Source organism: Erigeron canadensis, chromosome 3, assembly GCF_010389155.1.
Source record: "Erigeron canadensis isolate Cc75 chromosome 3, C_canadensis_v1, whole genome shotgun sequence".
Taxonomy (NCBI): domain Eukaryota; kingdom Viridiplantae; phylum Streptophyta; class Magnoliopsida; order Asterales; family Asteraceae; genus Erigeron; species Erigeron canadensis.
The window spans coordinates 39,946,521-39,966,997 of record NC_057763.1 but is presented as its reverse complement, the minus strand read 5'-3'; the positions used below and the strand labels follow the sequence as shown (position 1 = coordinate 39,966,997).

The 20,477-nt window shown below is 35.6% G+C and overlaps 3 protein-coding genes across 3 annotated transcripts; 2 read left to right on the top strand and 1 right to left on the bottom strand.

Annotated features, from left to right (window-relative positions):
• Window positions 1-2,285: 2,285 nt before the first annotated feature.
• Window positions 2,286-7,746, top strand: LOC122592654 (DEAD-box ATP-dependent RNA helicase 24). The gene is made up of 5 exons (XM_043764936.1): window positions 2,286-3,040; window positions 4,061-5,289; window positions 6,430-6,469; window positions 6,641-7,025; window positions 7,540-7,746. The coding sequence occupies exons 1-5, from the start codon at window positions 2,428-2,430 to the stop codon at window positions 7,589-7,591; spliced, it is 2,319 nt and encodes a 772-aa protein (XP_043620871.1). The 5' UTR covers window positions 2,286-2,427; the 3' UTR covers window positions 7,592-7,746.
• Window positions 7,747-9,373: 1,627 nt separating this feature from the next.
• LOC122591373 (beta-carotene isomerase D27, chloroplastic) lies at window positions 9,374-11,359 on the bottom strand. The gene is made up of 8 exons (XM_043763643.1): window positions 11,146-11,359; window positions 10,916-11,011; window positions 10,733-10,834; window positions 10,546-10,645; window positions 10,336-10,427; window positions 10,174-10,254; window positions 10,018-10,086; window positions 9,374-9,642 (listed from the first exon to the last, which is right to left on the bottom strand). The coding sequence occupies exons 1-8, from the start codon at window positions 11,257-11,259 to the stop codon at window positions 9,511-9,513; spliced, it is 786 nt and encodes a 261-aa protein (XP_043619578.1). The 5' UTR covers window positions 11,260-11,359; the 3' UTR covers window positions 9,374-9,510.
• A 1,011-nt stretch (window positions 11,360-12,370) lies between these two features.
• On the top strand, window positions 12,371-20,344 carry LOC122593656 (histone-lysine N-methyltransferase EZA1). The gene is made up of 18 exons (XM_043766087.1): window positions 12,371-12,494; window positions 12,869-12,970; window positions 13,766-14,040; window positions 14,221-14,382; window positions 15,287-15,371; window positions 15,492-15,623; window positions 15,705-15,752; window positions 15,843-15,914; window positions 16,498-16,603; window positions 16,793-17,168; window positions 17,389-17,539; window positions 17,733-17,953; window positions 18,084-18,215; window positions 19,007-19,094; window positions 19,228-19,275; window positions 19,355-19,483; window positions 19,568-19,645; window positions 19,927-20,344. Exons 1-18 carry the CDS (start codon window positions 12,444-12,446, stop codon window positions 20,107-20,109), a joined length of 2,439 nt encoding a protein of 812 aa, XP_043622022.1. The 5' UTR covers window positions 12,371-12,443; the 3' UTR covers window positions 20,110-20,344.
• The last annotated feature ends 133 nt before the right edge of the window (window positions 20,345-20,477 follow it).

The window sequence follows — 20,477 nt, the reverse complement described above, 5'->3', positions numbered from 1 at the left end:
AGTAACAATAACAATGTTTTTAACCATTTCAAATATATACATCTAAAAAAATTTAAGGAAAAGTATTTTAAAAAAACTCAAATCAATTTTTATAAGCATAAGTCTTGTGGAAACATCTAACTTAATCTCTAATATATAACCTTTTTATGGTCAAGTTTGCTATTTAAAAAAAACAACCATATATAATATGTTAGAGTAAAATACATTATTTGTCCTAATGGCATGCAGCAAATATAATCACATATCTCGAAAAAAAAAAGCCTAAACCATCATAATGTGTTTTCCATCTTTGGTTCCCTGTTGTTTCAAAATTTCATTTTGCATGTTAAACGTAATTTTGTTTGTAAGAAAACAACAAAATCCAACTTTCTTTATTACAAACAAAATCACAAATTATCTTCGTCTTTCTTTTTTTTACAAACTTAATGTGATCCAAAATAATCACTTGGTTATAGATCAAGTGGTCATCTGCCGCTATTTTTATGACTCCTATTATGAGGGAGGTTTAATAATATATTAACACAATTTTCATTTTCATGTGATAGTTTTCATTTAAATGCACTCATCTCAATAGATTAAAACCTTGAATGATGATTATGTATGTACTATTGTGGTATAAATGATTAATAGATTCATTCCAATTTACATATTTAAAAAAATTAATACTTATTGGTTATTTTATATGACTGGACTATGTTTAAAGTATTTTTTTTTTAGTTTATCATTCTTAAACCTCGGAAGGTATACTTTTATGTGTGATCCTTGAATTTCATTTTTGATAAATACTTATTTTCATAAGCAAAAATTTGTTGTTTTTTTTTTACCCTCTAATAAAATAAATCATTCAATTTTTAAATTTTCAGTCTTTAAAATATCTAAATTATCTCATTTTTTTATTCACTTATTTTAAATATCTTTATCTGATATACATATATATACTATAGTATAGTATAAAAAGTAACTTCTTACTTTTGAAAATGGTAAAACTTGTATAATATTTTCTCTTAACATACTTTAAAATATTTTCATTTACATTACCCTTTTAACACTATTAACTAAATTAAACTATCATGATCTTTCAAAGTATCTCTATTAACCCTCGACATTGCCTCTGTCACCAACAGTCACCCTCACCACCACACTGTCGCCGCCACGACCACTGTCGCATTATGCGAGTACCATGCTACTAATTCCCATAATGAAGTACAACATACATCTCTCAACCATTAAAATAACCACACTTTCTATTTACTCAGTACATAAATTATTTTTACATTAATAACCAAACCGCTACCGCCACCACTGATGCCACACATTGTCGTTGCAGTAACTACCATCGCATTGTGTAAGTACCCTATAATATAATTTTTAAACTAATACGGAACCCGCACAATGTGGTTGTGGCCATGACAGCGTCGATGTGGTGGTGGGGACGACTGTTGGTGGCGGAAGAGACGTCAAATGGTGTATATAATTGATTTAAAAAGTTAATAAAAATATTTTAAAATATTAATGGTTGATAATGTAGTTAATCATTAAAGATATTTTGATCAAATTATATATCCTATAATAATTGATTAAAAAAATAATAAATATAATTTAATCATTAGAGGAGTAATCTTTATAATTAATATATAGAACTACTTACTTAATATTATCTTTCAGTCATTTGTTAAACGATATCTCTTTCTTATAAAAAAATAATCCATCACGTTGAAAGTTAAATGTGAAAATGTCTAAAATATCTTTAACTATTACTTCCTTACCTTTTACAGTGTATTCTTGAGTTTTTATTAAAAGAAAAGAAAGGATAAGATTGGATAGGGGAAGAAAGAATAGAAAATTACATAAAAAAGAGCATTCTCGAGTTGAAAGAAAGAAAACAGAAAGTTGATAATTGAATGTATTATTGAGTTCAGAAGGAAGGAAAATAAAGGATAAAAATATACAATTTTATATTTATAGCATTATAGTAATTAAAACCTTTATATAAGTTTGAGGGGTTTAATAATAATTTCACCACTTTTCCTTCCAAATCTTGCTAAAAGTGGCAAAAAAGTTTTGGGATCAAAACATCATATTTTTCCCTTTCTTTTAAAACTCAAGAATACAAAAACTAAAAATTTTTTACCTTTTTTTTCTTATCTTTTCAAAATAAAACTCAAGTATCCTTATTAAATTTTTACATATAGTTATTTTTAAATCAATTACGAAGGTTGGTTATTTTATTTAATTCAATTGTTTTTTCGGTAAGTTATATATATTCAATGAACAGAAAGCTGATTTTACCACCGTCATCACCTCCACTTACATACCAAAAAACATTATTACCCTGCAAAATCTTCCCCAATAATCTTTCAAAAAAAGCCCTAAACCAAACCTTGATATAACTAGGGTTTATCTCAATTAATTTCCCCTAGGGCTCCAATGTCCAAACGCAAGTTCGGATTTGAAGGTTTCAACATCAACAAACAATCAACCTACAGTTTCGAACGTCCCGAACAACCGCAACGTCTCTACGTCCCTCCGTCAGCTCGCAGCGGCGGAGGAGGTCACGACCACTACGAAGACACCGATCTCGATAACATCGAGTACGATGATTCAAATAACGACGACAACAACCAACAGACAGCACCGACGGCAGCAGAAGACGACGACGAAATCGATCCGTTGGATGCGTTTATGGAAGGAATTCATGAAGAGATGAAAGCGGCACCACCGGTGAAGGCGAAACAGAAGGTGGAAGATAGGTTTAAAGATGACGATGAAGATGATCCAATGGAGAGTTATCTGAGAGCAAAAAAGGATTTAGGATTGACGCTTGCGAGCGATGCTTTACACGCTGGTTATAATTCGGATGAGGAGGTTTACGCGGCTGCCAAAGCGGTGGATGCTGGTTTGTTAGAGTATGATTCTGATGATAATCCTGTTGTTGTTTTGGATAAGAAGAAAATTGAACCTATTGCTCCTCTTGATCATAGTTCCATTGATTATGAACCGTTCAATAAGGATTTTTACGAAGAAAAACCTTCCATTTCAGGTATTCCATATTCATATGTATTGTGTGTATATATATAATTGTTTGTATTTGTGTATTATGCTATGCATTGATTCTGTGTCGGTTGTTAAGTACAAAGCCAGACGACAGTATAGAGAGAACTTTGGGCCAGTTTACAGGGAGATGTTGAAAATTGTAATGTCACTAGGAAAAGTAATATGAAAAGTGAAGCACGATACCAAAGTAGATGATCTGAATAGATTAAAGTATACTGAACTGACTCGTGCTTATAAATGAATTGTAAAGTTTTTAAACGCAAGAGAATTGGCGAAACTATCCTAAGCACTCAATTATAGATAAGCAACGTTGCAAGTATAGACAGACTAGTTAAGTTTACTTTTGCCCTAAATTCTGATCAACATCATGTTTGATAAGAAACATATATAAAAGATGAGGACAGTTTAGTTTTCAGGGGTTAGATGCTGTTACGTGGTTATAATCTTCATCTTTTACCAATATGTTGCATGGAATAAGTCCTATATTTTAATTCTAAACGTATATGTGGTTTACCCCTTGATGCAAAGAGAATGCAGACAATTCTTATTGGTAAGAGTGTCTTTAATCTAGTTAGCTCTCATAACCGAGTAGTTGGTGTTTGGATTTGTTTATGTACATATCGTTTCAATTTAAAGCATCCTTTCAAAGCCAACAAACTTGTGTCTTTTGAGATTTTTTGAGCTAACTAAGCTGTTTTTCACAAGCAAAGGTCGAAGTGCTTGTTAACTTCATAACTTTATTAGCTAATAAGCATAAGGTAGCTGGAATAAGCTAACACAAATATCTTCTAAATTGCCTCTCATCTACCAGAAACTCTGAAAGTCATGACATGACTTTTGCTTTGTCTTACTTAATGGCATGCTTGATTGTCTTCACTTCGTTATATCTTTTAACCATCTTGGGGTTACATTAATTTCTGCGGTATGGTGTTTTGTTAATCTATGTTAGGGTCTGTTTCTCATAGTTCTTATTTGAGCTTATTATGGTTTTATGCTTCTGTGTCAGGTATGAGTGAGCAGGAAGTTTCTGAGTATCGAAAAAGTCTGGCCATCCGTGTTTCAGGCTTCGATGTTCCAAGACCAATAAAGACTTTCGCAGAAGCTGGATTTGCTACAGAGCTAATGAAAGCTATTGCAAAACAAGCTTATGAAAAGCCTACTCCAATACAGTGCCAGTCTTTGCCAATTGGGCTATCAGGGAGAGATATCATTGGCATTGCAAAAACTGGTTCAGGGAAGACTGCTGCTTTTGTCCTCCCTATGATTGTACATATTATGGATCAACCTGAATTGGCGAAAGAAGAGGGGCCCATTGGAGTAGTTTGTGCACCTACCAGAGAACTCGCACATCAAATATACCTGGAAGCTAAGAAATTTGCAAAAGTATATGGTATACGCGTGTCTGCAGTTTATGGTGGAATGTCAAAACTTGAACAGTTTAAAGAACTGAAGTCAGGATGCGAGATAGTTGTTGCAACACCTGGGAGATTGATAGACATGCTTAAAATGAAGGCACTTACAATGTCAAGAGCTACTTACCTGGTCCTTGATGAGGCTGATAGGATGTTTGACCTCGGATTTGAACCACAGATAAGATCCATTGTAGGTCAGATCAGGCCAGATCGCCAAACTTTGCTCTTTTCAGCAACAATGCCTCGCAAAATTGAGAAGCTTGCCAGGGAGATACTGAGCGATCCGGTGAGAGTTACTGTCGGAGAGATTGGCATGGCCAATGAGGATATTACCCAAGAAGTTCAAGTACTTATTGCTGATACAGAGAAGTTGAGTTGGCTGCTTGGGAAGCTACCAGAACTGATTGATAATGGTGATGTACTTGTTTTTGCTTCAAAAAAGGCGACAGTGGATGAGATAGAAAGTCAACTTTCCCAGAAGGGGTTTAAAGTTGCTGCTCTTCATGGTGACAAAGACCAGTCATCTCGTATGGAGACATTGCAGAAATTTAAGGCAGGAATGTACCATGTGCTTGTTGCAACTGATGTTGCTGCTCGTGGTCTTGACATCAAGTCAATTAAGTCAGTGGTTAATTATGATATAGCTAGAGACATGGACATGCACGTGCATAGAATTGGAAGAACAGGGCGTGCTGGGGATAAAGATGGGACTGCTTACACCCTTATCACACATAAAGAGGCTCGTTTTGCTGGCGAGTTGGTTAACAGTCTAATTGCGGCTGGTCAAAATGTGTCAATGGAACTTATGGACCTTGCCATGAAGGTAACTTTTTTCTCTTAACACTACATAAATAGTGTTATTTCTTTGTGTGTTATACAACCTGGTAATTACAAATTGATTAAAGGGACTTGTTTAGTGCCTTTGTGGGTGCATATTTGAAGAATTTGCATTGCTTTGGAACATGATACTCTATCTTGCTACATCTATAATATTTGTTGTGGGGTGTGGCTGTGAATGTGCTAGGACTTATGAAAGACATCCTCCTTCTGGAAGAGTTAAAGTAATAAAATGGAACTTGATAAATATAATCTTTTGTGTTGTTGGACTAGGCTTTTTTTTGTTCGGGTAATTTTATATCATGACACTCAAGGGGAAGGAACGAGTTACATTTGATTTGGCTTTAAACAATAGCATGTAGGAGACTCTGCTGCAATCATAGATATGATGGATAAACCACTGGACCAGAGATATTTTCACTACGTAAGGTTCAAATTAAATCGGAAGGACTTGAATTTTTTTCGTCGTTAATAGGAAATATCAACAAGTGGTTCACAGTCACAAATATCACTATGGAATGTTCTTACATCCAAATGCATATCCCCTAGGTAGATAGGAAAATATCATCTTTATACTTGAAAAAGAAAGATGCCCAAGAAGTACGGAACCGATAAGATTCTTGATTTACGAAAGAGAAGCAGTTTGTGGTGGAAGTCATTCTTGACACCGTTTGGAAGTAAAAGTGTAAAAATTATGCAACGTGACATCATAGAGGATTGATATGCTAGGAAACAAATTCCCAGATCAAATTCTTTCATATCCCACCATAGATTTTAGAGTGCCACTATTTGGGCTATTTCTGCAAGGTTTTTTAAACATAACATATTAACTATTTATATCTAGTGATCTGCTCCCAAACCATCAGGACCAAAAAAGTTTACATGAAATCTTTAATGAAATTAAATATTAACAAGGTTTCTAATGATTGAGGAAGTCCTTTATCCCTTTGTTATACGAATGAATTTATTTCTGTCACTTTTTTATTTTATTTATTAATACATGTTTGAGGTGGCATTATATATCATAACAGTAACATTAGTACATTATGTGCACATCTTTTGGTATTTGAAGATCCTCAGTAAGTTTGTAAAACTCATGAGTGACGTTTACCTTTTAAATTTCTAGGATGGGAGATATAGATCCAAGCGAGACGCGAGAAAAGGAGGTATGTTTTTTTTCTTAAACTTCCGTTACATTCACACCATGATTTCTTTCCATGTGTTTCAATCAAAATATGTGTCTTTGTATGCCTTGTGATCCTCGTGCTGTGGTTTACATCCCATAAAGTTGATTTTTATCGCATCGAGGGATCCTTATGATTTTGATATTTGTGCAGGTGGAAAAAGGGCAAAAGGAAGGGGAGGTAGCAATCGAGGTGTGCGTGGTGTGGATTTTGGGTTGGGGATAGGATACAATACAGAACCTAAAAACACCCCATCAACTGCTCTTCCTGGTCGTAGTTCAGCTGTTAATTCACTGAGGACAGGAGTTATGGCACAGTTCAAAAACAGTTTTGTTGCTGCTTCATCAAATTCTCAAAATCAGGGTGTAAACAACAGTAACAAGAAAATGGTTTTGCCTGGCTTTGTTTCTGGTGGTTCGATTGGCGGAGATACGCGTGCTCCTCCTACACAATACCATTCGTCAAGCTCAACTCCCATGCCATCTGGGAATAGTGCTAATCAGAACAAAGAACATGGGAGCCAGGACAGTTCTGAGAGGTGATTGTCTTATTGAAACCTTTTCGCTTCATTTGGCAAATGTTTTTCAGTTATATTAGAGATTGCAAGATAGGTGGGTCTGGTGGTGGGTCGAAATGGGTGAATTTTAACGTTGGATGGAACTGGTCGGGTGTGATTTAGTCACAAACTTTTCTTTTTTTGTTTGTTTTTTATTTTTGGTCTTGTAGTATCTGTAGTGACCCGGTAACCAAGAGGTTGTGGCTTCTAGTCCCATGCTTTATTAATTTTAAATGTGTGGAAGTGTGCAATGCATTAATTATGATTACAAAAACAATGTGATTGCAATAATAAATTAAATGCTGAGTATGAACTAAGGAGGTATATTGATCTGGGTGTTTTTCAAGCCGTTTGAGTCTTTCCTCTGATAGCTAGGTATTTAAGTTAACCCATTTAAGATAACAACAAATATACTACTTTTAAGTATATGGTCGAAATTGCCATCTCTAGTTACATCAGGGCCTAGGTTTTTTTAATATAATTTTACTACATGCAGATCGAGAGACCGTCCTAGAGAAAGGAGAAGGCCTTCTGGTTGGGACCGCTGAACAGCGAGTGGCTGATAATCTTGTACGTTATGTGACTTGACACTATATTTAGTTGACTCTTGTTTCTCCTTTTTATTATATGAACTCCATGATTCATATATGTAGTTGCAACTGCAACTTTATTTAAGGTCAATGACAGTTGAGTTTGATTTATATATCTGACATACTTGTTAGGTAGTAGTCAAAAATCCTCTACAATGGTATGCTTTAAATTGATTCCTTGTGTGGATCTTGTACATGTTACATTATGAAGCTTCTCATTGCTAAACCCTAAACTTTGGTAACATTGTAAATTGTAATTGTTAGTTTTCTATTTCTCTTTGATTGTTCCAGTTAGTGATGGGGATGGGCTTAGGATACTTTAAGATAAGATGAAGATAGGTAGTATTTGGATCTATCGGCATCTCTTAGATGCTTGGGTTTTGGGGTGATAACCATTGTTTTCTTAGGTCATCTAGTGGGGGTTGATTGGATGGAGAAAGAGTGCACTGATCCGAGCCTATATATTGCATAAATGACTGAAAGATGGAACTTTTAGTTATGCAAGGGGAAAGTAGGAGCAAGTTATCTCACATGGATTAAAGGATTATACAACGTATCTGGATGAAGAATTTAGTTTCCATAACTTATTGGATGGCACCAACTATCAAGTGGGACTGGGACTGGGATCAGTACCCACTTTTGATGGTTCACGGGATCGGTGCCAACAGTTCCCGGTATTAGGAAAATCCCAGAATTACTAAGCTAGTCCCGAAGTCCCGGTATCAGCGGCATTAAGTTTGATTTTCATACAATTAACTGCTGCTCATGGTTAATTTTGCACGCTATATACAAATTATTGCTTCATGATCTGAATATCAGATGGTGAAATGTGATCATTGAAAACTTTTTGGTTATCGTTTGTCAAGTTATTTGTGGTCCCAGAATGAATATACAGTTGGTTTGGAACACTTCCATACGTTTGAGTCAAACGGTTTGAGAGTATCGTGGTGGCTTTTTGAGTTTTTGTTTTGTTCTGCTTTAAGTGTATGGTCTATCAATCTATTGTGTCTTTTGGTGTCATGTTCTTGTATTAGTATTAGCAGATAGTTATTGCTTTTAATATGTACATGTGTCTATTGTGACATTTGGATCCAATATCCCAGTTCTTGTACCGATCCATATGGGACTGGGATCGGTACATGTTTTGATTAATTTTGGGACCGGGACTGTATGGGACGGTATCAGTCCCGCGCTCATCCCTAGCATTGAGTGGTGATATATTTGACAGTTCCGTGTTTATTATTGTTTTTGCTTTGAAGGTGATGTTTTAATATCTACAAATGGTGATAGCTGGTGTGCAAACTCTTTAGAATGAGAGGTTCCTAGAATATGGTACACTGCTTAAAAAGATGTTTGTGATGTTGCAGCAATGACCACAAGTAATACTACTAACATAAACCAAATTTTGACGGTCATTACCTTTTTAGATTTAGTAATGGATGAGCTCATTGATGATTAACTAGAAGATTATATCCTCTTGGTGTATGAATATGTTTACTGGTGGTGCCATAGAGTTTCTGATGTGTATGGACAAGAATAATTGAATTCGGTTTATAAATTGATCAGGTTTATAGTGGAGCAGGATGCATGTACACCATATTGATGGTGTTTGATCTGATGCATACCCGGCTCTGTCAAATTATCACTGTAACTACGTGTGCTGAAGATTAAAAGCAATCAAGTAGACTTAATCATTGTTTTCGTAATATATAGCAATAATTGAAACAGCTCTGTGGATACTAGATAGAAATTTGCCATTCACTTTCATAGATGCCTTAATGATTGGTTGCGCATAAAGATGTTCCACGTAATCTGAAATTTATGATACACCTGTATTATAACTCCTGTAATGAAGGTTCTGTTACAAAGATCGAACTCTATGCCTTTGGGCATTTCATTTCAACTGTGACGGTAGCTGATGTTCTTCGTCGGATGGTGTTGGGACATCTCTCTAGGCAAGGTTCCTTCAAAGTGCTATCCTCTTCTGGAGGAGAAACTCCAAATTTGAACTGCACATCAAAACCTCCTCGAATTCAGGGCATTACAAATTGGCTCTAATACATGTGAAATTGGTATAGTATCTTAAAAACTGGGGATCACTTCATAAGACAAACAATCAGTCTCTGTATACTAAACTCGTCACGTGTAATTATCAAATGTTTCTGTGTTGTGCTATTCCATCATTTTGAGGATATAGAATGCTTGAATGTCAGATCAAGTGGTAAATTGCATGGGATGCCCTCATACCCTTTGTTTATGTGTTAAAATTTATACCATACAAAGCAAAATCTCAATGATTTGTTGCATCATATGGCAAGTTAATAAAGTTGACTCGGTGTATATCCAATATGAGATTACCAGCTATCAAGCCTAGAGTTTTTAACCTGACAGCTATAGTCGTTGAAGTTTGGCTCCATAAGTAGAGGAACTCCCATGTGATCCATAAAGAACGCCTGCAAAAGAAACCTAATAACTATAAGCGTTTGCAAATTTACATTCACATTCTATAACAAAGTGGAGGACGAGAACTCAACACTGACCTGAGTAGGAAGTTTACATGTATTCACACATATTCCGACACACTTGCTTTCCTCTAGATACTTGCATCTTTCAACAAACACCTACACCCGCCCCAAAGGGTCTGTCAAGCTGACAATATAAAAGCCAAAATCACAAACAAAACCTTAAAAAAGACAAATTACCCCACTCGGCAATGATGATCCGCCGGGAAGTTCCACATCATTAACTGTACAAGTACCCATGAGCCATTGACAAGACAGTGCAGTCACCCTTGCTTCGAGAAAACACACTCTTAAACTCAGCACTCGGCCGGTATCATATCGTATAGTCATATTACCAACTAAACAAACATCTTAATTTCTTATAGTTTATCCAAGAAAAAAAACACTCACCTACCATTACAGCCGCTAATTTTCCTTGAGCAATAGGCGCAACGAGTATCTTGTAAAGCTCTAACAACAATGGAGGAAACAACGATCTTAATATGCGAACCTGACAGTGAACCATAACGTATCGGTCAGGCAAAAGCTAGAAGTGCAAGATTATAATATAGCAACAGAAAACACTATTAGCACATACTGCAGCTTCCTTAGTTTCAGAGTTAGTTCCAGCAACCATAAGCCGATTGGCTACATCTATAAGTCCATCATAACCGGGCTTCTCGGAATCCCATCCAACTTCCTGTTATTCACATAGTTTAATTTTCAATACATAAATCGGTGATATTGGCTAGTCCGAGTGTCTGATGCAACTATTCAATACCTGAACCATCTTATTGCGGAATATATCGAGGAAAACATGGTCAAAGGGGCCGGGGGTGTATTCGACTCTGGATATTGGGTCTACTGTGCTTTGTATCTGGTCAGACAATATATAATTCATAATAATAATCATCTTAAATAAATAGATAAAATGAATGAAAAGTAAATACTGGTTGCTACAAGTACAAAGATGGTAAAAATTAAGCATAAGTAGAGTGTAGAGAACCAGACAGTTTCTGGTGACTGAGCAGACAGACGAAAGATACGATGTTTATTATTGATGGTTTGGATTTGTGGTTTTTGAGAAAGATGATAGAACTTGAAGGGAACTACAAGAGTTGCCATATGTCTGGCTTGGTTTTGGAGACAAGATGATGGATACTGGTTGAACTTGAACCAACGTTTGTCGTGAACCACCACACCTTTTTTCCCCAAATTTTTGTTTTAAAGATTATAAAACACATTTCACTAAAATACTCCAATTAACAATTTCATGAGATTTTTCTTAATATTCTTATTCTTAGTAACATACTAGCATATACCCGTGCGTAACGACGGAATTTTATAACCACTTTTTTAGATGAATACATTGGTTACAAAGTGTGATTTTAAAACAACAAAGTTGTGATTTTATTTGACTGTCATTTTGTGTTATGAGTGATAATTTGTTATAAAGGTAGATATGATATTTTAGTGTTGTAGTGTGTGGAGAGACATTTTGGGAACCATAAATATGCTGAAAAGGGTTTCTTAGAAACAAAAAATATACTTAATTTTTTAATCCAATTCTCTTTATAATCCAATTCTCTTTATAAGAGGTTAACATATAACAAATTGAAATATGATTTTGTAATACATAGGCTAGCAATGTTTAGTCATATGAGAAATGAAATAGCTACAAACAAAAGGCAGCTAACAACATTTACAAAATCATGTGAACCAATAGAAAAAAAAAGTAAATCAAGAAAGAGAAAATACATATAATTTTATGGTAGTTATTGATGCTACATGTGTTTGTTAACTTCATTCATGAATGTAGCATTGCTCTATTTTGTTAGTTATTCAAAGTACCTTATCGATTATTATTTTTTGATGGCAAATTTGAATATATATGTTACCCAACGACCACCCATCACTGCCATCACCATCTGTCACCACCGTCACTGCTAGCGCCGCTCGCCGCCACCACCCATCACCGCTACCACAACCTTTACATCATCACCACCGTTGCTACCTCCACTGATCTGCAACGTGCGGATATCGTTCTATATGTTGGGGTGAACAAGTGGTGGTGAGTGGTGACCGACTGATAGGTTGGGAATGGTTAAACTTGTATTAAAGTAGTAAAAATAAAAGGAAAAGAAAAAAGTAGTAGGATAGCCCCGAAATTACCGCGGGTATCTCCTTCACGTACGCTCCCTGTTCATTTACAACAAAATTTACAAACAAAAACTTGTCAGTCTCACACACACAATTTACACTTTTTTTTTTTCCTTACCTGAATTCGTTCCCATTCAGAGCTGCGATCGATGATGGTCTCCAGCAACTCCTCCAAGTCAACAGATTCCTCCAAATCCAAAGTTTCTTTCTATTTCTTTCTTCTTCTTCTTTTTTTTTTTTTTTTCTGTTTCTATATATTATAGGGATATATAATTTTTATTCTTATTACCTTACTTAACCTCAGTTTGATTGATTAATCACTCTTTTTATGTATTAACTTGGTTTGTTGATCATCATAATTATGATCATCTTTCCGCTTTCAAATATCTTGTATTGTATGTTTTCGGTCACCATCCTTTGTATGGTTTTACCTTGGAAAACAAATAAATATAAAAGATAAATAATTTAAGATCATGGCAGTGAAGAGGATAATAATTGTATATATATATATATATATTCCTGTGTTAATAACCTCGTTATGCTGTATTGATTTGGTGATTTTGTTTCTTGGCAGAGTATGCGGAGGGATGAAGTGGCTGGTGATTTACAACTCTTGACAGCCAAGATAAATCAGCTCAAGAAACAGATTCAAGCCGAAAGGGCTCTTTTTATTCAAGTCAGTTCCCATTGTTGCTTTACACATTTTTCTTAATAGCTTTTACCCACCTGATGATTTCTCCTTTCTTACGTGTTAAGTTTACACTTACAAAATGGCATGTGTTTTGCTGACTTTACCGCATAATATTTCTAATGTGCTATAAGAAAAGGGGGTAAATGGGTGGGAACCCTCCCTGTGGGCCCATGTGGTCACATGTTAGCAGTACCAGTTAGTCTATGATCAATTGGTTTCATATGTGTTATTTTTTGGTATTTAATTGTTACATGTAGAGTATTAACGTATTTGTAGAAGTGGTCGCCACATATACGTGTGGCGGTTGCCACGGTGGTAGCAACAAAGGGCCTTATTGCCTCGGGTCGCCACACGATTTCTGTTCCTGTGAGATTATGTATATGATATCTGTTTGTCTTATTAAGTGATAAATTCATTTTATACCGAGATTATCTCTAGGCTCTATATATTGACCATGTATCCACATAATAAACTGGACTGCCCTGCATAAACTGTGCACCAATAACCATAAGGCAACATGTGACACAACATACACAATGTTGTTTTGGAAAAGTTTACATCTCGTTGTTTTAGTGTCTCATTATTCACGGTTTCTCACTGAAATTACTTTCTGCAACACAGGTTCTTGAGTGAACAGCATTTTTCTTACCTATAGTAATGTAACTTTTTATATGCTGAATTTTGATTTGCTTATCACATAAAATATTGAATGTTTTGGTATGGGAATAAATGTTAGTATGGATGGCACATAAAAGTGTTTTTCATTTTACTGTCGTACAGGAAAAAGTTGAGAAGAACAGCAAGAAGCTAAGAAGTGATGTCTCTCAGCTTCTGTCATTAGCCAAGCTTAGAACTGATGGTTCGTCTACAGAAAAAAGTGATGCGGGTAAAATGCTTTCTTCTAGGATAAAAAATCCTCTCTGCATCCTTACTGGACCAGACCAAGTGATGGGTGATGATAGCAATAGCATCCATGAAGCAGCTATTTCGATAAGTGCCAAGCTTCCAGTTGCTGATAAAATACCACCTTATACTACATGGATCTTTTTGGACAGGTTTTTTGTCATTAGCACTTTTTTTTATAGAAAAAGTGTTGTTTTCGTTTTCCCATAAATTCATTAGATTACATATAAGTTGTATTATATACAATATCAAACTGGGTGCATAATTATAGGTGGTGGCTACTTTTGCTCCCGTTTTGTAATAATTTCTCAGTTTCTTTCTACGGATCACAGAAATCAGAGAATGGCAGATGACCAATCGGTTGTTGGGAGACGGCGTATTTATTACGATCAAAATGGAAGTGAAGCTCTAATATGTAGTGACAGTGAGGAAGAGAATACTGAACCAGAGGAAGAGAAGCATGAATTTTCAGAGGCAGAAAATCGTATCATACGGTTAGTTCATTTATTACACTAGTCTTGGATGGTGAAAAAGTATGTTATAGGAACAGTCCATTTGAGTTAATATGCCCATAGCTTACATTTTCTACTGCTACAAAATAGTACTCCATCTTATTATGCATATATCAGTACTTCTCGTGCATATTAATTTATATGGTGTATTACTGTGTGAAAGGTAGTTAATAGTCATCTGAAAGATCACTCTTAAAAATAGGTAGTGGTATCCCCAAAATAGTATATCTACACCTGTTATAACGATTATCCAGGAATAGTGCCATTTCATTAAAAAAGGGTAATTGGATGGGAACCCCCTGATCCCATGTACCATTTGGTACCCACTAATCCCCCAGCTAGGCTAGTGTCCAGGTGAATCTCAACCACTTAATAATCCCCTGATTATCTCAAGTTTATATAAGCTTTCCGATATTGGAAATTATGCAATTTAAAGGGTAGCATCCTGAAGTAGAATGTTTTTGCAATTATTATTAGATTGAGAGTGTGTTTGTGAGTTGCTGGCATGATTAAAGAGAGTTAGCAGTTTATCTATGCATAGTTCATCTCCATCTCTTGTGACACTGTTGTTATATGAAATTTGTTTTTCTTTTCAATAAATTGTTATGTTTTTTCCCTTCATTTTACTACAATAAAGCCAAGGGCTATGTAATGAAACTATTATAATCTCCCAACTCAGCAGTATTTCTTTGTGCCACTGGCATCTTATATGATTATTTCTTTTGCCCCATTATGACTTGTAATTTATGACATGATTTTTCTATGGAGATATAATAGGTCTGTTTCTTATAACCAGATTTATTTTGTTGTTCATACTACGTCGGCCACATTATTTGTATAGTTGATATTGGTCTAAGAACATTTCAGTACCTGTTGAATCTTGCAGAATGGTTTCTCAGGACCATGAGCCAAGTGAGGAAGTAATTAAAATTTTGACACAATATGTCGGCGGGAAATCTTCAGAAATATATGTACTTAAGCTGCTCCTATATCATCATCATCATCATCATCAAGAACTATTTTTTCCATATTATGTCTTACTTTTTACCACTAATAAATAGTTGTTGAAATTTGTTTGTTATGCAATGCAGGAGGCATATAACCTGTTAAAGACAGAAGGTGAAGATAAGTTAAACCATGACCCTGATAGGAGGATATCTTTAGACAAAAGTCTCAGTTATTCATTAGATTCTCTTGATAATCTCTTTTGCCGACGCTGTTTGGTACATCTGATAATTTGTTTCATATGTTGTAGTATTCATTAGATTGGTTGTCTATATGTATTTCTCATCATTATTGAACAGGTATTTGATTGTCGTCTTCATGGCTACTCTCAAACTGTTATTACCCCTGTAAGTACGTATGCCTTTGAGAACATTGCACTTTTATAGCGAAGCTCACGACACCCTGCATTAATGTACTTTTGTGTGTATCATAAGCAGTCAGAAAGACAGTACTTTCCTCTCGAGTCTCAAGAGAACGTGAAACCTTGCAGTGATCGCTGTCACCTTCAGGTAAATATTTTATTGATCTATTCGAATCTTGGTTTATCATTACCTTGTGATCAGCTTTTTCATGTTATTTTTTAAAGATATTTACTCATCCTTGCGTTATGTATTCATTACTATGAAGACTGCTCCTAATGATACAATGTCACATACAGGTCTTTGCTATAAATTTTCACTTGTTGATCAAAGTAACTGACTCATTTATTGCCGAAATTTTGTATCCATAGATATGTTTTAGTTTATAACTGCTCAGTTAGCTACAGGGATTAGTTGAACTTCTTGTCTTGAATTTAAATTACAATGGCAATAACAAAGCTGCAATCGCTGCTTCCATTTAAGTAGACATTCATGTATATTTTCGGTACATCAATGAGACCATATTCATGCATATTGCAATGTATCAGATGATGGGTTTACTCTTGTTACCAATTTTACAAACCTTTTCAGTAATTAGCTTCACTGACCTACAGTTTGGGTCTCACTTCACGTTATCAAGTTGCTTGGTTTTCAGTTTTAATTTAATGAAGTGTTGGAAGCGGTGAATACATTTTTTATTCTCTTTTTAGATACAACTCTTGTAATATTTCAGATTCAAACTGCAAAGAAGCATTCGGATCATCCAAATGTCCCAAGTGAGACACCCAATACTAGTTCAGATCAGTGTCTGCATAAGATCCAGATTGATGATGATTCAGGTGATTATAAAATAACACAAAGCGTTACACCAGAGAATAGATGCGAGTAGTTTATCCTTTTTTTGTTACAGTCTTTTTGGTCCTTATTGTTGTGGGGGTAGGTGGATGGTGATTTTGTTGGGTCAAGTGTCTGTACTTCATATATGAAATATTTTGGGTATGATGGTAAAATCTATGATGGCACTGCAGGAAAGTGCAAGGTATCCGAACAAACAACCACTATGTTTGAAGAACCAAAGCAAGTCACTGATGACCAACAACAATCTTCCTCAAAAAAACAGAAAACGTTGTCAATACCTGATACAGCTTCTATGACAATTAAAGATGCTCATGGTTCTGATGAAAAATCAATTGACAAAAATATGGAGATTGATGTTACCATGCCCGATGTCCAAACATTGACCAACGATGAAGCAACTAGTTCTGGTGTTCCATATAGTTCTTGTGTTTCAGCAAATGTGATTGGGAATAGAACAAAAGATGAAGGTCCTCCCATAAATTCTGAATGGAAGCCTCTTGAAAAAGAACTGTACATGAAGGGATTAGAGATTTTTGGGAGAAATAGGTAAAGGATTTCTTTACCCAGCATCATCTGATTTCATATGAGTTGCATCTGTGTATATTGCAAAGTTATACTGCGTATATGCTTTTTACAACTTGGACTACTGAAATATACTATTGACATGAATGATATATCTGTGTGTAGTTTACTGCTAGCCCTCTCTTGTTGTGATCTGAATCTTTTTACTATTCTTATTGTTGGGCTTATAATGTCATGTTTGCAGCTGCCTCATAGCTAGAAACTTGCTTCCTGGCTTAAAAAGTTGTATAGAAGTAGCCAATTATATGTATGATGGTGATGTAGCAACATCACAGGGATCATTTACTGCAAGCTCTATGTCTGACAGAAAAGGGAGAGCTGATGCAGATTGTAAGGTTTGGTTTCTTCTTCCTGTTGACGCTTCAACTTCTTGACTCCTTCCACTTTGGAACTATGTACATATTGAGAAAGAGTATTTAAATCGATTTCTTAAAACTCTTTCAGTGGTCTTACAAATGATTGTAGAGGCATTAGAACTTGTGTATGAATAAATAAGATTGTTCTTTCTCTTTGTTATATGTCTGCTAGGAGCAAGAAATGCGTTCAGGGTCACGTTTGCTTCGCAGAAAGGGTAAGTCGAAGAAACTTAAATATTCTTGGAAGTCTGCAGGGCATCCATCAATGTGGAGACGAATTGCTGATGGGAAGAACCAGTCTTGCAAGCAATATATTCCATGTGGATGCAAATCAATGTGCGGGAAGGAATGTCCTTGCTTAGATAATGCTACATGCTGTGAAAAATATTGTGGGTATGTAAGTCACAACACAAACCCATTTAGCTGATATTTTGGACGATATTCCATGTTGTTTCTTGCGTTTTGGTAATATTAAGGATGATCTGCACTTTCACTGATCTCTGTATCTAATCTACTGTTTTAGGTGCTCTAAAAGTTGCAAGAATAGGTTTAGGGGTTGTCACTGTGCAAAGAGTCAATGCAGAAGCAGGCAATGCCCGTGTTTTGCTGCCGGACGTGAATGTGACCCTGATGTTTGTAGAAATTGCTGGGTGAGGTAATAGAGTTTCCATATATGTTTACATGTAAAAAAGGTGGTCTGTACGTATATGCTTTTAAAATTTATATACGAGTTATCGCAGCATAGTTTCCTGATGTCAAGTTAGATCCACAACATGTTCGAGGGGACTAATTTTTGAGGTTTTCAGTATGAACCAAGTATCTATTTATTTGTCATCAGTGATGTAATAAAATGTCTTTTCATAAATATAGGAAACTTTGTTTCCGTTTTCCAGGTACTTGGGCATATTGATGATCTGAAGAGATCATTGATACTAAAGATGCGTTAATCTTGTCTTCACTTGTTTTTTAACTCCAAGTCTCCAACATTTAGATTGTTTTGGATGTAAAATTTCCACCTTCTTGAAATAGTCTTTGACTTGCACTTATTACCCTCCTAACTGGATAGGAGTGTGCAAAACTCAAAACATCAACATAAATTCGATCCGTAACCACCAAACTAGTGCCAGTATGTTTGGTAAAGTATTGTCTGCAAATCACTAGATAATAAGCACCCCACAGTATGGTCTGATATAGCATCAGTCTTCTCTGAAGTAGATATTTGTTTTATTTTACTCTACTTTATTGACATCATTTAGACGAAAAATTTGTCTTCGACTAGCCCAAAGGTTGATGCCAGCTCAATGTCCATTTTGAGACAAAATAGGTTATATACTGGTACCATATTATTACCAAGCTTACACCTAGTTCACAATTTATATAACTTGAATTCATGGTATTGGAACTGTTTAATTTGTACTGATATATTAAAACTTGTACATCTTGCAGTTGTGGTGATGGTTCATTAGGAGAGCCCCCAAGAAGAGGAGAAGGTCACTGTGGTAACATGAGGCTCCTTCTGAGGCAGCAGCAAAGGGTGAGCAATATCAAAGACTTCTGCTCATCAAGTTTCTTCATCCTCTCTATGCGTGTGTACACACACATGTATAAGACTATAAGAGTGCTAAATATACATATCAATATTATATTTCTGAACTTATTATCTTCAGATTCTATTGGCTAAATCTAGTGTTGCTGGCTGGGGAGCATTTCTGAAGGTAGGTATCAACTTGAAATTTTTGTACTTGTTGCGGATTGTCGCTTCCAGCTTAACCCATCCTTTCCTTTTCTCCCTAGAACTCTGTCAACAAAAATGATTATCTTGGAGAGTACACAGGTGAATTGATCTCCCACCGAGAGGCAGATAAGCGAGGGAAAATATACGATCGTGCCAACTCATCTTTCCTTTTTGATTTGAATGATCAGGCAAGCACATTGATATCTCTTGGCAGTTTAGAAGCTTTGATCTTGTGAGCATTTATAATCTCAGAGTGGTTTCCTTGTTTGTAGTATGTGCTTGATGCTTACCGCAAGGGTGACAAACTGAAATTTGCCAATCACTCATCAAATCCTAACTGTTATGCAAAGGTATTCATCGGCTAAATGCATAAAATTTTGAAACCCTGTCCAACGTAATGTGACCTAGTAAAACTAGTCATGCGCTAATTCTGACATGGCACCTGAAAATTAATACCATAAATTTAAAATTTTATGAAATTTGATTGATTTTCTTGTGTCTAATGTGTTGGTTACCCAAAGCAGGATTTAAATTGATTTCCTTTCTTTGCAATTAGCCTGTTTCTTTATGCCCATGTGGCTATGTCCACGTTATATGTGATTTCTGTGTCTAAACAGGTTAGTGTTTGCAGGTAATGATGGTAGCAGGTGATCACCGGGTTGGTATTTTTGCCAAAGAGCGTATCGAGGCTGGTGAAGAGCTCTTCTATGATTACCGCTATGGGCCTGATCAAGCACCTATATGGGCTCGCAGACCCGATGGTTCTAATCGAGATGACCTTTTAGTCCCTCAGGGTCGGGCTAAGAAGCACTAACTTATTAATGAATCATGGCCTCATGAGGTAAGAATAGGTTATGTTATTTCATATAAACGTGCAGATAAGGCTTATACACGATATATAGAAGATGTATATAATAATAGAGCAATAAGAATAATGTGCAGCAATCCTGGCCTCTCTTTATAGTATATACTTGCCAGAAATAAGAGATTTGTTACGTGTAATGTATTTACTACTGTTTAAAAATCTATAAGATATGGGAGTTAATGTACTCTATAGACCTTCATCTTACATGGTTCCCTAAATTTCCCAAACTCTCTTTACGAAATACATTTATTGGTTATTGCAAAAGCATGGGTTCAATCAATTCTACTCGAGTGGAAACACTGCCAAGCTCACTTGAA